The sequence below is a fragment of the Sminthopsis crassicaudata genome, chromosome 2 (genome assembly GCF_048593235.1).
Source record: "Sminthopsis crassicaudata isolate SCR6 chromosome 2, ASM4859323v1, whole genome shotgun sequence".
Lineage (NCBI taxonomy): Eukaryota > Metazoa > Chordata > Mammalia > Dasyuromorphia > Dasyuridae > Sminthopsis > Sminthopsis crassicaudata.
In genome coordinates, this window is record NC_133618.1 from 523,394,349 (window position 1) to 523,410,588 (window position 16,240).

General features: G+C 39.1%; 1 protein-coding gene across 1 annotated transcript in view; it reads left to right on the top strand.

The window, feature by feature from the left end:
• The first annotated feature begins 1,358 nt into the window (after positions 1 to 1,358).
• Positions 1,359 to 16,240, top strand: part of TMOD2 (tropomodulin 2) — a 41,782-nt gene continuing 26,900 nt past the window's right edge. The window contains exons 1-4 of the mRNA XM_074294521.1: positions 1,359 to 1,549; positions 8,370 to 8,552; positions 11,388 to 11,544; positions 14,395 to 14,517. Coding sequence (XP_074150622.1) covers positions 8,427 to 8,552; positions 11,388 to 11,544; positions 14,395 to 14,517 — 406 coding nt within the window. The 5' untranslated portion in view covers positions 1,359 to 1,549; positions 8,370 to 8,426. The remainder of the gene's footprint in view (positions 1,550 to 8,369; positions 8,553 to 11,387; positions 11,545 to 14,394; positions 14,518 to 16,240) is intronic.

The window sequence follows — 16,240 nt, forward strand, 5'->3', positions numbered from 1 at the left end:
CAGGAAGATCTATGTTCAAATTCAGCCTAGATTTGTGATATTAGACAAGTTACAGTTGAAATTGTAAAATGGGGAGAGGATAACCTTAATGTTAGGACCACATATTCAGGCACAGTAACAAGGGCATGCAGTACTATGTAGACTTTTGCTGTATATTGTTGTTGTTCAGTCATGTCAGTCATATCTGACTCCTCATGACATCCCTTTTGGGGAGTTTTCTTGGCAAAGATACTGTTCACAATTTCCTTCTCCAGCTGATTTTATGGTTGAAGGAATCAGGATTATGTGATTTATCCAGGACCACACAGCTAGCAAATGCCTGAGGTGGGATTTGAACTCAGAAAGATGACTTTTACTCATTTCACGCCCTATCCACCATAATTTTTAGTTACATGACTTGCAAGGGAGAGTGACGTAGGGGTAAAGGAAGAATGGAGGACTGCTGTGTTGACGTGGTAATGTGGACCAAGTCGCTTAATTTCTCTTAGTTTCCTCATCTGTAAAAAGAAGGAGGTAGTATTCAATTGTTTCTAAGCTCCCTTCCAATTGTTAGGTCTACGACATTCAGCCAAACTACGAAGTTCGCCTCCAGATCATTCAGTTTTAAAAATAATCCACATGATCTCCAGCAACAACCACTACCCTATTCCCCACCCAATCTGTCGGGCCTATCTAGAGATACCACCCGATCTCAGACTCCCTCTTATTGATCTCCTATTCCCTCCTTTGCCTGCTTTTCCCCAAACCTCAATCCCCCCCCCCCAAGAATACTTCCCGTTCGAGTCAATGTCACCAAAGGATGACCGCTGGAACCCAGACTAGAACCAGACCGTTTACTAAGCCTTCATTTGGGGTTGGGCTGGGGAAGGTGGTTAGGCGCTCCTCCCGATTTCTTCACAGCTTTGAAAAACCTCTATCCCCATTATCCGTATAACCCTGAGATTCCCAAAGTCATCCATTTCAACTCCTCCTTGAAACTTAATGCTGACTTTGAGACTCGGACTAGAATGGAATTCTCAGTTTTATGATGCCTCCACAGGAGTGGGAAAGGTCGATTCGTTCATCTCGATTTCTTCCCCGTTTGGGAACGCCTCTATATATTCCTGTTCACAGCCCCGGTGATTCCCGAAGGGTCCCTTTCTGAAATCCCACAGGGGTTGTCTTCGCCACCTTCCAGAGCATTTTGTTATTTAACACATCGGGAGGGGAGGGGGAGGAAAGATTAGGCGGACTGGAAGAGATAGAAACGAGTGAAAGGCCGGAGGAGAGATAATTCATGCCCTGGGGTCCCGCCTCCGATCCTGCATCTCACATCCTTTGGTCCCGGACTACGATTCCCGGCGTGCCCCGCTCTCCGAGCCTGGATCGAGGTCGCGCAGCCGCCTCCAGGCTAATTGACTAGCCTGTTGATAGTCCTGCTTAGCATTTTCCCCAGCCTGCGTCCCCACCTTTTCCCACCTAGCTCCGGCCTCGGCTGACCGGCGGCCTGCGGACCGGCGGCCTGACGTCTGGACCCTGAGAGCGAGCTCGGGGATGGAAGCACTGATGGGTAAGGCGGTTCTCCGCTTCTCCCGGGATGGGTGGGGACTCGGCCGAGCCCGGTCTCCGCCGGGTTGCCGGGAGAGGCGCTGTTCCAGGCGCTGCTGCTCGACATGTCCCCGGGACTGCAGCAGCAGCAGCCGCAGCAGCGACGGCTGCACCGCACCCTTCTTCCCAACCTCCCTGTCGGGGCCGCCGCAGCCCAGGCTTGAAGATGCTCTCGGTGCAGAGCGGGGCGGGCGGCTGATGGAGCCCGCTGGCCGGCGGCCTCTTGGCTCTGCCCCCGCCCGGTCCTCCAGAATGAGTTCCGTGCGGTGCCACCCTGCCTGGGAAAGACTGTGCACCCGGCTCCCTGGGGAGAGCGCGAGGTCCTCGAGGCGGGGTCCCACGCCGCGCCCCCTGCGCTGCTCCCGGGCCCCGGGGCCAGCTGCAGTGCAGGGGGCGCCCGAGGTGGATTTCCCCCTCCCCAGTGTCCTCCGCAGTGCTGGAGGGCTGGGCTGGGGCTCCTAAGCGCCCTGCTTTGTTCAGACTTCATCTACCGTCCGTGTTCTGCAAACGTGGGGGGCTTTAACCATCTCCGGGACTCGTGAAAGCGAGCACGGAAACCCAGTACTTGGGGCCATTCAAAACAACAATAACAACTCCATAACTTGAGCTGTCATTCTAACGGAAATGTCCGCATCCACGAAGGGGGTCTAAAGGCTGCTTGATGGGTGGGTCTCTGCCGCCCTTAACGTAGTCTGACTGAAGTAAAGTATCGTGCCGACCCTCCGTCTTTAGACTTTCCCGTAGTCCATAAGAATCCAGGCTCAGGAAGGCTAGAGAGAGCTATTATACTTAACTATGACGGGGGGAGGGGGGAAATTCTGCCCAAAGTGCAAAGCAGCGATTCCGAGCCCTTCCCTGCTAGCAAGCCTAAGGCTGGCCCTGCCCGAACTCCGCAGCCCACCATCTTGTGCCCATTGCATGGTTTTCATTACTTTTTCCCCCTGACTCAAGATTCTCATTCAGAAAACTGGAGAGGTGAAAAAGTTGGGGGCGGGGTGTTTGTTTTGTTTGTGAGGGGAGATCAGAGAGGTTATCTACCTGTGAAGGGACAGAGGAACACCATCTCAGTGGGGTTTTTGTGTACTTGCTGCTATTTGTTGTTACTGATGTAGAATAGCTTTCCTCAGTCTGTACAGTTCAGATTTTATTCAATACTGTTTTTCCCCGACCAGGTATGAAGAAAACATGCGATTTTATTTATTGCTATAACCATATTAAATTATGTTTCATTTATTCCCTCTGAATTGTCTTTGTAAATTGGTATCTTATGTTTTATTTGGTGGGAGTGAAGTGATAGGAGAGTGATAGAGTATCGGCGCAAGAAGAAAGGTGCCAGGGGCGGAGCATGGCCAAAGTAATAAGATGTCAGGGCAATGGAAACTAGACTCGAGGTGCATGGGGACTTTAGTGATCATCTTAAGGTTCTTATCAACCGGGGATCTATAAACTTTATTTATAAACAATATAGTTTTACAACTTATGTCAGTATAATACTTCATCAGACTACAAAAAAGGGTCTATAAAAGGAAAAAAAGGTCAAGAATCACTACTACTACTAGACCAATCCCTATATTTTGCAGATTAAGGATTCTTAGTTGACCCCATTGCTTTATCCATTGGGACCTTTGGATGTCTCTTGAAGAGAATTCCTATTCACAAAATCCGGAAATAAGTAGAGAATTGCCAGAAAGACCTACCTTCAAATCCTGCCTTTAACATACACTGCCTTGAGTCACAACTTCTCAGAGACTTTGTCAACTCTGTAATACAACTATAATTGCAGTTGCTCAGCTGCACTGGTAGGAGCTTTATCACCAGGAGTTCCCCATCTCTGTGAAACCACAGTTCTGCATCCAAAAAAAGGATAGGCATACTTGTAACTATGTCTTAACTCTGTCAATATCAGTGGACATTAATAGAGGTGATAACCGGCAAATTGGCAAAGATGATGAAAGATGGGAATAGTCAGTGGAAAGATTGTGGAAAGAGAGATGTACTAATTATTGTTGGAATAACCATTACAGAAAGCAAATTGAAATGTCATTATTAAGAACTAAAGAGGGGGGGGGGGCAGCTAGGTGGTACAGTGGATAGAGCACCAGCCTTGAATTCAGGAGGACCCGAGTTCAAATCTGGTCTCAGACACTTAACACTTCCTAGCTGTGTGACCCTGGGCAAGTCACTTAACCCCAGCCTCAGAAAATAAAATAAAATTAAAAAATAAAGGGTCCTGCCCCAGAGATTCTGCTGCTAGGTATGTACTTCAAGGAGATCAGTGATTAAAAAAAAATAATAAAAAAAAATAAAATTTAAAAAAAGCTTTTTTTAGTAGCAAACAACTGGAAATAAAATAGAAGTTCTTTGGAGAGTGGCTAAAAATTGTGGTACATGAGTATAATGGAATTTTATTGTACTTTATTGTGAACATGATCAATATAGAGAAACATGAAAAGACATATGAATTGATACAAAATGAAGTAAAACCAGGAAAACAATATTATAAACAAAGACAACAATCGTGTAAATAGAAAGAATAACAAAACAATCAAAACTGCATAGTAGTAAATTATGATGATAAAACTTGACCCCAAAGGAGCCATATCAGAAGATATTTCCTCCAATTCATTGCAGAAGACTTATGAGTGTAGAATATTCTTTAAAATGTCAGCTTTTTTTAGTTGTTATTCAGTTTTGCATAATTTTTTCTTGCATCCTTTTATCATCCTTTATTATAAAGGATAGTTCTCAGTGAAAGAGAAAATATAGTAGAAAATGTCAGTGATAGGTAAAATAATATAATTTTCAGATATATAATTCAAATTTCACAAAATTTTTGATTGTGCATAATTCAACCTTAAAATTTAAACTTAAACTTTACAAAAAATTACTGGAGTACATAATTAATATTTCTTAATTTCCTTTTTTGCACAGTCATCAAGTTCACATGTGAAATTGGAATCAGTGTATACCTACCATTTTGTGCCCTTTTTGTGACTTAACATTTTTTTCGTGGCCACTTTTCCTATGTATAATATCGTCCACAAGCTTGCCATTTTTAATAGCTATGATATGGTATTACAAGATTTTAAAATACCATCATTTGTTTGATGAATCCATAGAGGTTTACAAAACAAAGTGCTCTATGATGTGGGGGGATACCAGTATTTGTGGCAGAAGGCTGGAACTACATAAAGAAAATAAGGGAAGGCTTCATGGAAAAAGTAAGATATGAGTTGGGCTCTCAAGAATGATTAGAAATTCAGCATGCAAAGACAGGTAAAGAAAAGCATTCTAGGAATAGGAAAAAGAGTGAGCAAAGAAAAACATAGAGGACTGAGAACACAATATATGTCGGCTAGGGAAAGGAGAATGAGAAAACACAAGTAGTCCATTGTGACTAGCACAGAGTTTGAAGAAGCAAATAACATGGCATAAAGCTAGAAAGGTAAAGTAGTACCAAATTATGGAGGGCCCTGACCAACAGATGGAAAAGCTTTAGATCTCTACTTGTAGCCAGTGCAGAAAACATTAAAGATTTTTTTTGAATAGAGGAATGGCATGAAAGACTAAAGAAAGATTAATCTGATACCAGTATGTGGGAAGACCTATAAGGAAGATATTATATCACTAAGTGGCAACAAGGGCCTCTGGCCTATACTAGAGTGATGGTTGTGGGAACTGAGAAGGGAATGGAATCAAGAAGTGTAGAAATATAATCCACAGAATGGATTAACTGATTAGATATGATTGGTGAGGGAGAAGGGCTCTGGTGAAATAAGCTTGTATGTAGTCATGCTGAATCCATCGATAAATTTTTATTCAGTTCTTGTTGACTTAAAATCCACCAGGCTTATGTCTATCATCTCTTAAAAAATGACAGAAATCATAGAATTTAGAATTGCAAGAAACCTTAGAATCAACCTACTCTAACCTCCTCATTCTACAGATAAGGAAACTGAGACTCCAGAAAGATTAAACACTTTTCCTCAAGTAATGAGTATCCCAGCTGGGATTTTAGCCTAAGTCATCTGACTCTAAAGCCTGCATGTGTTTGCTGTTCAATGTTTTTTTTTTTTTTTTTTTTTTTTTTTTCCCAGTCACGTCTAACTCTTCATGACCTCATTTGGGGTTTTCTTGGCAAAGATATTGAAGTGGTTTGCCATTTCCTTCTCTGGCTCATTTTACAGATACGGAAACTGAGATAAATAGGGTTTTCCCCCTAGTCATATAGCTTGTAAATATCAGAGGCTGTATTTGAACTTATGAACATGAATCTTTCTGATTTTAAGCCCAGTGCTATATCTAGAAGACCCCTAGCTACCCTCTAAAAACTCCCTGAAAATAATTTATTCAGATGTGTGAATTCTGGAATGATTTGCCATTTCCTTATCCAGGGGATTATGTGATTTGCCCAGGTTCAGACAGCTGAAATACATTTGTAAGGTCACATTTGAACTCAGGGTTTCCCGACTCCAGGCCCAGTGCTATATCCACTACCTTGCCTCTAACCTTGAAGTTTGCTACAATTTAAATATTTATTTAGCTTTGCTATATTGTAGGTATTTTATTAATTCATTTGGAATATCTTTCTCAGATTAGTAAAGTATCTCATTCAAATAAAAGAGGCAATAATTTATACTGTTAAACTCTAGGGTAGGAGGGAGTCAGAACCAAACAGGAAATGAATTCTAAAGACTTGAGCTATGTCTGGTTTCAAGAAGAGAAAGTATTAAAGCAAGTGCTTAGGTGGGTTTCAATGCTGGTATATGATTGTTAAGTCATCCATCTTTTGTGAGGTTCACAGTTAGGTGTGGGAGAGAGTACAGCATTAAAAACAAGGTAAGGCTCTAGGATGTTTATAGATGTTCAGCTGGGATGGTCTAATACTTCTTACTTTTATCAGTGATTTGTATGGTCTTGGCCCTGGGATAGGCAACCAGGGACTCCCACAGTATATTTGTTCCTCTAGGTATCTACCTGTGGGTATGAAGTCAGGTGTTCAGATATGTGATGTGTCCAGAGCTTAGACATAAAATCTGTCAAAAAAGAGAGCTGAATGATGTTCATATGTCCTGCAGATTCTGCCTGGAGATAGAAATTTTATCCATCATATGGCCAGTGGTAGGCATAATAACACAACAGCTGCCATTCCGATCCAACTTTGCAGAGGTTAAAACTAATAATTCCTGGACTACATGCTTTAAAGTGGATCAAGTTACACACTAGATATATTCCTGAAAAGTTTTTTGTATGTGGAATTTTAAAAACATAATAGTATTTTAAACATAGAAGGAATTTGTTTTCTTAAAAGAACACTAGGTGAATACTTTTGTGGCACAAAGATTTATGTTATCTTTGGATGAAATGAAATTGCTTCTTGATATATATATAAGATAAGGAAGTTGGATTAGATAATCATTAAATACTTTTTCAGATCCTGTTTCTATTTGGTAAGTTGAGATCTTTGCATATTGGTTCTTCAGAAAAAAGGGCACACCTGAGTTTCTTTCTTTCACTTTACTTTTCTTTATCTCACCTCTATTCTTAGATCCTTCACTTCTAACCACAGCATACCCCAGGTGACTTTAATAGTCAAGTGAGGCAATTTAGTTGAGATGCTGATGTCAGAAGAACTTTTCTTTTAAATATCTGAACCTGTGGAAAAAAAGTTTGCTTGGGAATTGCTCTGCAGAGAAACTTAGCAATTATAAAAATTTTAGGTTCTCTTCTTCTTCATTCTTTCTTTACCTTTTTCCTCATTCTTATGTTATCCTTTTTTTACCTATTTCCCATGTCCCCCACTAAAGTTCTTCTAACCCAGGGCTACTTAAAGTTTTTCTACTTATGGCTCCTTTTCATCCTAGAAAATTTCACACTACCTCAGGTATATAGATATATAAAATACACATGCAAATCAAATATTTACTGAAAATAAATCATAAATTTCAAAATAATTCTTTGGTATACATATAATTTTAACATTTATTAAAGACAAAAGCAAATTTGCATACTAATAAGATGAATATACTTCTTTATCTTTATTTTTACATAAAGAATTAAATTTTGGGAAAATATTTGATGCCTATTATTGTCAAATTTTTCATGGTCTCCCACATTCAGTTACTTGTGGGTTAAAATCCACAGTTTAAGAAGCTTTATCCTAATCTGTCATCCTTAATGAATTCTATTTTTTATTCTTTTCATCTTTCCCTCCGTGAATAATAGTCTTTTTCAACAATATTTAACTTGCTTCAATGTTCTTTAAATGATTTTCTATTACAAGTCCATATTCTCCAAGACCCATCTTGTAGTTTCTAGTCTCACCTTTTGACTAAATTCAATAACAAATTCAGCAAACATATATTAAACATCTTCTTTGTACAGGGCACTCTGTGGATCCTGGAGGAAACAAAAGAGGAAATCATAATCTCTATCCTCAAGAAACTTACAATCTCAGTTGATTAGAATAAAATAATTTTTTTCTAGAACAATTTAAAATAAATAGAGTTTACTAGGGCAGCTAAGTGGTATAGTGGTTAGAATCTGAGACAGGAGAATTCATGCCTCAAATATTGTGTCTGCTGGGGCAAATCACTTAATCTCATTTGCCTCCGTTTATTTATCTGTAAAATGAGCTGAAGGAAATGGCAAGCCACTCCAGTATTTTGCCAAGAAAACAAATGAACAAGAGTCAACTAGAACACTACCATTAACTAAGCACTTTTTGGAAGCCTGATGTATCAAATGGGGTGGGATACTATTTGTTTCTTTCTCATTAATAGGCTTTTGAAGATCAGAAAGGTGGCTTATGTAAGTGTCCAGACCCTGAACGAGAAATCATGGCCCTGCCTTTCCAAAAAGAGCTGGAGAAATACAAGAACATTGATGAAGATGAACTTCTTGGTAAACTCTCAGAAGAGGAACTAAAACAGTTGGAAAATGTTCTTGATGACCTAGATCCTGAGGTGAGTGAGGGGGAAATGGAGCAAAGAGTTTAGTGAGAGAACCATGTAATAATGTTGCTTTCATGGCCGAGCTACCAACTACAAGTCTGTGCCCCAAATTCCAAGTCAGGAGTGTCCTCCTGAGTAGCTCTGTGACATTAGAAAGTCATTTAATTTCTCCAATCCTCAAATAGAAGGAATTTTTCTTGAGTCCTGAATTCAACCCAGAGCACATTCCAAGAATCTCATATGATTCCACATTCCTTCTCAGGATGACCTGAACTCAAGGGTAGATTTTTACGCAATCCTATGACAACTCTGTTGTGTGGGGCTTTTTATGCCTCTGCAGAGCTCACTTTTAATGAATGGCTAATTTAAGAATATGGAAGCTATAATTGTTGGCAGCCCATGAAGTCTAAACACAATAACATCTCAAGAATTTGTACCAAATTGGGGGTAGTCAGATATTTGATCAATGTTAACGCTTTTGTTACTTTCAAATACATAAAATAATTTGAGTTAAATAACAAAGCACTACTTCATAGAGGTCTATAGGAGAGATATTATAATGATTAGTCAAGAATGATGCCTTATTTGATGTGGCAACCATTAAATGTTTGTAGAATGATAAAGAAAATAGTTGTTTTTAACTTTTCTGAGGATTCTTTAAAAGTTTATGTTATTAAATAGCGCGAATATTCTCCTTGAAATCTTATTGACACTCTTAATTTATTCAGTAAAGCCTTTCATAGTGCAAAGTTGGACTTTAAAAGAGTCCCTGATTAAATCAACACAATTTTATAACTAGATGAAGCTAAACTAATGATTTTGTTATAGTCTAAGATGTTTTATAAATTATTTTAGCACAACTGATACTTTGACTGCTGCATTTACTTTTCCAGTAGATGGGTTTTATTTTTTTAATAAAGAATGTTCAGTGAAGTAGCATATGATTATATCATGAACTTGGGAGTCAGGAGATTTGGCCCACCTCTTTCTGGGTGACTGTATAAAAATCCCTTAGCTTTTCTAGAAATCCATTTCTTCATCTGTAAATTGAAAATATTGTCTCTACTACTCTAACTTTAAAAAAAAGAAAAAATAACAACAACAACAAATAATAAAATAGCTAGTGATAAAGGCCTTTCTAAGGTTAAGGAGATATACTCACTATTTTTTCAGTTTTTAGAAGGATGAGTAGGAATAGAAAATACAGGGTTTGGTGACTACCAGAAATGCAAAGTTACTTGGAAAGAAAATATTTAATTTAATTAAAAATTAACTGAAAACAAATGTCTGGAACAAAGTAAAACAAAGTGAAAATTTGGGGCAAGATATTCCTTCTGGTTCTAAAATTCCCTAATCCTTTGATTAACTAAATATATATGAGGTTCTCCTGCCTTACATTTAATGTTTACCTGATATCTGCATGGGACAGTTAGGTAGTGATTCCTGGAATCAGGAACACTTATTTCTTCCTGAATTCAAATCCAGCTTTGGACACTTACTAGTGTGTGAGCCTTTGCAAATCACTTAACCCTATTTGCCTTGTTGCCTAGTCTGAAAAATGAGCCAGAGAAGGAAATGGCAAACCACTCCAGTATCTTTGCCAAAAAACCCCCAAACAGGGTCATGAACACTAGGACAAGACTGAATAATTACAAATATCCACATCAGACCAAAGGTAGAATTGTTAAATGTGAAATGAAATAAGGATGTAGTTGTTTTCTTCTGTAACCCTGAATGTCTGTCTTTAATGGCTGTGGGAGCACTCTGGACACTCTTCAAAATTTGAGCCCTGGCTCCTGGCGTTGTCCCACCAGATCACAAGAGAGTTTCAGAAAACCATGAACTGCTTCTGCAACTCAAAAGATAAGGAAACCAGCTGTCAGTCAATTGACAAACAGGCACAGTATTAAGTGAACAGCTCCTCCCTCAAGAAACTTATATTTACCAGGGGAAGCAGCATATATGCATATGTGTAAATATCTAAACAAAATAAAAAGAGGGTGGAGAGGAATTAACAGCTGAGAATCAAGGGAAGGCCTCATGTAGGAGAAAAATATGTGAGCCTAAATATCAAGGAAGCCCTAGAAGTAAAAAGAGAATGAATTCTGGGCATGGGAATGCGGAGGTGAGTGAGGGGGCAATGGAGCTAAGTTATGGAGATAGGAAACAGAATGTTTATATGAAGAACAGCAAGTAGTCAATTTGGTACAAAGGAGGAGTAAGGCATACCAAGCCTGGAAGCACTGCTTAGAACAGGATTATGAAGGACTCTTAAGAGCCAAAATGACATGTTTGCCTTTTGTCCTAGAGATAATTGGGAGCCTCTGGAGGGAGTATTTAAGGAAGGGAAATGACTCAGATCTGTGTTTAGCTGTCATCCTGACCTGGAGTACCTTGGAAGGTTTCTGGAAGGGAGATAGGCAAAAGGATCTGTTCCATATCCTGGGGAGTCCCCATTCCATGCCATTGCCTGAGAGGGCCCACCAGGAGTTGCCCAGCTGCGTTTCTTTATAGGAGTAATCTCCTAGTATTCCAGATAGACCACCTACTCCTCCTGTTTGAGGATGTTAGGACAAGGGTCCTGCTACAGCAGCACTTGTCTTTGGGTCTTTCAGACCAACTCCTTTCACCATCCCGTAGCAAGCTTCACGAGGGTACCTGGGGATTGCCAGGATGGGCAAATGCTCTCCTGCTGCACTCACTAAGAGAGAACAGAACCTTAGTTAATTGGACAAAAAGCTTATGCTTACCTGATATGGTAGTAAATGGGGACAGGGACAGCAAACAAAACCTCAGGCAGACGACCTATCTTGTCACTGACACCTGAACAAACCTATTACTTGGCAGAGCGCGCTTCTGCCAGCAGGTTTCCGGCAGAAAGACCAGACACAGAAAGCAGCCACAGGCCCCTTTGACCGGGAGCATCTCCTTTCGTATTTGGAAAAAGAAGCACTGGAACACAAAGACAGAGAAGACTTTGTACCCTTCACTGGAGAAAAGAAAGGTAAGGTCTGAGTTTTAATTAGGTTTGAATGGCCAGACAATGCAACCTGGGTACCAGCTGTTTACTGCCTCACTCACTCAGGCCCAGAATGGGGTCTGACCTAAAAAAGATGTGGGAGCAGGAAAAAAAACAAAAAACACTTATCTTTATTTGCTCATCAAATGTACTTTTCTTCCCTTCTTTTCCTGTTTCTTCTTTTTGGACCAGACCTGTGATTTGGTTGACAGGGAGTACTCTTTTACATTAATGCAGAACTATCACTTGTTTTGCTTAGAGTTGGCTAAAACTACCTAGAGTTTACAAGACTTACCCACAACTACACAGCCAGTATATGACTGTGTCATTTAAAGGAATTGAACACACATAAATGATGACATATGCTAGTAAAAGTTTAATAAGCAGCTTGCCCTACCTCCCCCCCAAAAAAGATAATTTATTCATGACATGCTTTTAAGTTTAATCTGCAAAAACATTTCTTCCATCACATTTTAAATTCTAAACAATCAAGATAATAAATCAAGCCCTGTTTTATACATTTGTTGATTTCCAAGGTATAATTGCTCCCTTGAAAAATTTAATAATCAACTCCATGATTTGAATTATAGCATACTCTGGATCCTAGGGTTTCTGAGATCTCAGAAAAGTATAAATGTAGTTTGTGGAAGAAGGTCCAATGCTTTCTGATCATGTCACTCAGGCTTATGCTGACCCTTAGCTTTGGGCTGGAGAATTCTCATAAAGCCTTTTCTCCTTTATGCCCATTTCATGTTAAACCCCCCAAACACACACACACACACACACACACACACACACACACACACACAGCAGCTCTAAGCAACAGACCAGCTAAACTTAGTGACATTATAGGTTGGTTCACATATCAACAGAATATATATCTCTCTAGATGTACACTAAACCAACAAATGAAAAGCTCCCCTGATTGTGAGTCCCTTATTTCCAGCACTAATCCATCTCTTCACCCACACACCAGAGCTGAGAGCAGCCTGTGGAAGTTCTTTAGACAAAGAATAACTGGAGCCAAGGGTATATTACTCTGATACTCAACAGCCTTGCAGCTAGAAGGGTCTCTGAGCTTCTGTCTACCAAGACACTACTATCTAGGTTTCCAGGGTGGCTTAATTAGAGTACTACCACTATGGCTGTAGTGGTAGATGTCTCCTGCCTTTAATTGTTCAGAATTGTTCATATGAAAACTGATGGCTTGAGTAAGTAATATTTAGAATGGCATTTTAAGAAATTTAAGTAGACGTGAAGAACTGAGCAGATAATTAGAGATTACTATGGAAAAATTGGTTGGTTTCCATAGTAGCTGTGACTTACTTAATTGGGAAAGAGGAAAAAAAGATTTCATATCTAGAGCAAAATTTTAGGAGACACATCAAAAAGGGAAGGGTTTTAATCAAATATCAAGCATTTGCTTCATTTCAGATCCATTCTGTAAAGCTTTGGGGAGGAGTTGGAATTTTAGGAGCTACCTAAGTGATAGAGAAAACTTGGTGGAATAGGGGAACTAGGGAACAGAAGAGCATGAGTAGAAAGGTTTTCCAAGCATGAAGCATAATTTGGGAGAGGAAAATGAGATAGAAGTAGCATATTGTAAGGAATAAAAGAGCAAATCTATCAAGAAAAACAAAGAAATCAGATGGGAGATATGGTAAGAGATATTTTGAGGTTACTAGTAAAGGACTTTGAATCCAGATATAAAAATGTTAGTTTGGCCATAGATAGATCAATGAAGACATATTGCTATGTCTTAAGAAGAGCTGTGACAAGAAAAAGCTACTGGAGTTTACTGAGTAGGAGTGACATAGTAAGTCCTGTGATTTATGAGGATCACTTTGACAAGCTGAGTGTAGGATGGACTAGAGTGGGGAAAGACTTGTATCAGGAAAACCAACCCCAGCAGACTAACAGTCTAGGAGTCAGCAATGAGGGCCTGCACCAGGGTGGTGGCAGTGCCCAAAAAGAGAAGGGGGCACACTCAAGAAGAGTGAAGAAGGTGAAACTGATTGCTTAGGCAACAAACTGGATGTGAGAAGTGAGAGAGGAGAATGACCCCTCTAGTTTTCAAATCTGGGCAACAAAATGGTGCCCTGGACACCCTTGATGTCACCCTCTCCTTGATGGGAAGTTTGGAAGGGGGAATATTTGGCGGAGAGATAATGGATCCACTTTTGGATGTGTTTAGTTTGAGTGTCTGCAGAACATCTATTTTGACATGTCCAATAGGCAGTTGGAGATTTAAGACTGGAGGAGTCAACAGAAAGGTTAAAGGCTGAATAAGTAGATTTAAGAATCTTTAGCATAGAGATGATCATTGGATCCTTGGGAGCCCATGAGATCACCAAATAGAATAGCACGAAAGTAAAAAAGATAGATTCAAGATCAAAAAAAAAATTTTTTAAGCATCCATTTCATATAAAATAAAAAAGAAATCACAGTAAAAAATGAATCTTGTCTTAAACACGATTTATCCTAGATTTCATCCTTCCACAAGGATTCCTAATAAGTTCCTAATTCTTTATTTCCTCAGCTTCCTATTGAATAATCAAGCAGCCCCCTACATTTTTTGGAGTTCTACTTGCCCCATATCTATAAGGCACAGAGAGACAAACAAGGTTTCTTTTTCTCCCCACACTAACATTTTGCTCCACTTCTGATGACTTCTGGATTAGGGAGTTTGATCTTCAGCTAGCTAGTAGGGAAATAAATTGGATACATGTAATAGTGATTTCAACAAATGATTGTTGAAGCTACATCCTCTATGTCAATCAGTTCCTTCATCAATAAAGTAGAAATTTACAGTTAATTTTGTTTGTTTGTTAAAAGGAAGGATCTTTATCCCCAAAGAAAAGCTACAAGAAACTCATAAAGAAGAAAAAGTGACTCTTGACCCAGAACTGGAAGAAGCTTTAGCTAGCGCCTCTGATACTGAACTCTATGATCTTGCAGGTTGGTAATTAGCTGGATTCTTTTCATAAATTTATTATTAAATTAAATTAAATATTACATATTATGAATATTTATTCATATTAGACCATAAACCACAAAATAATGTGACATGTCAATATCCTTGTAGTACCTTAACAACTTAACATTTATAGAATGCTTTAAAGCTTGCAAAGTAATTTACATACTTATCTCATTTGAGCCTAACAATGAGACTGGGAAGTCATAAGGACTTCTTGATTTTTGGTCTAGACTTATTTCATCAATGTAGGGAGTTCCCCAGTGAGAAAACTCCCTCTGTCCATGCACATCAATAACTATTCTTTAATTTCTGGTCTGAAAGACCCGCAAAAAATCCATGATGGGATCAGGAACAGTTGGACACATCTAAACAATAAGGTGCTAGATTTGGAGGAAGAAAGACTTGAATCAAATGAAGTTTCAAACACTTAGTAATTGTACGAGTCTGGACAAAGCACTTCATGTCTGCCTACCTCAGTTTTCTCATCTATAAAACAGGAATAATAATTGCACCAATTCCCAAAGTATATGAGATATTTGTTAAATACTTTGCAAGCATAAAAGTACTATATAAATGCTAGCAATTATTATTTTTATTGCTATGTATTTTCCTGAACTAAATAAAGTCTTACACCAGTCTTTTTTTTAATTACAGCTTTTTAATTTTCAAAAGATGCATGGGTAATTTTTCAACATTAAAATGTTGCAAAATCTTGTGTTTCCTCCCTTTTCCTCACCCTCTCCTCTAGGTAGCAAGTAATCCAATATATATTAAACATAATAAAAAATATATGTTAAATCCAACATAAGCACACATATTTATACAATTATCTTGCTGCACAAGAAAAATCAAATCAAAAATGGAAAAAAATGGGAAAGATAATTAAATGCAAGCAAACAACAACAAAAAGAGTGAGAATTCTGTGTTGACTATACCAAAGTCTTAATCTCATTATAGAAGTAGCCTGGGGTTCTTGAAGTCAGGTCCTACCCAACTGGAAAGTCATTGAAAATAGGTGTAGTGATAGATTATGTGTCAGTCATCTAAAGACCAGTCTAGCTGAGTTCAGAGAATCACCATCAGCAGTTTGCTCTCCAAGCAATGGATTTTTTCAGCCACAGAAATTCACTTGCTTAAAATTTAGAGGGGCTGTGGCCTGCATTAATACTAGTAGAATGCTCCCTATATGGGTATCACACAGGAGAAACACCAAAGACCTAGGGCTGCTGTAGTTCTATCCAAAAGTCCATGTGAGTTTTCTAGACATATTCCAGAACACACTAAATTTTTCTTTTTTTCTCTGTGGAAAAGGCAACATGGAAGGGAGAGAATAACCAAGTCTGGCCCCATTTCTTAACATCAGATCTCTGGAATAAAAGAAAGAAGAGTCTTTTTTATAGCTCTTGAAGCGTTGAAAAAAGTCTCATTACTTGCATCCACCAAATTCTCTATTACAGAAAAGTGGGCATTGAGATTCTCCATTAGGAGGAGGACTTCTGATCCATCTCAATTCCAGGAAACTTGGAGTTTGGAAACCAGGGTTTTCTTCTACTCCTTGAAGCTTCCGAAATTATGTTAGAGGTTCCTACAGTCTCTCTTATGGATCACAATTAACCTATTCTGGTGAAGAGCTTTTTTTGAGCTAGACTTTAAGGGTCCTAAGCAAGTAATCAGTAATATGGACCCATGACTGCATAGTCTATT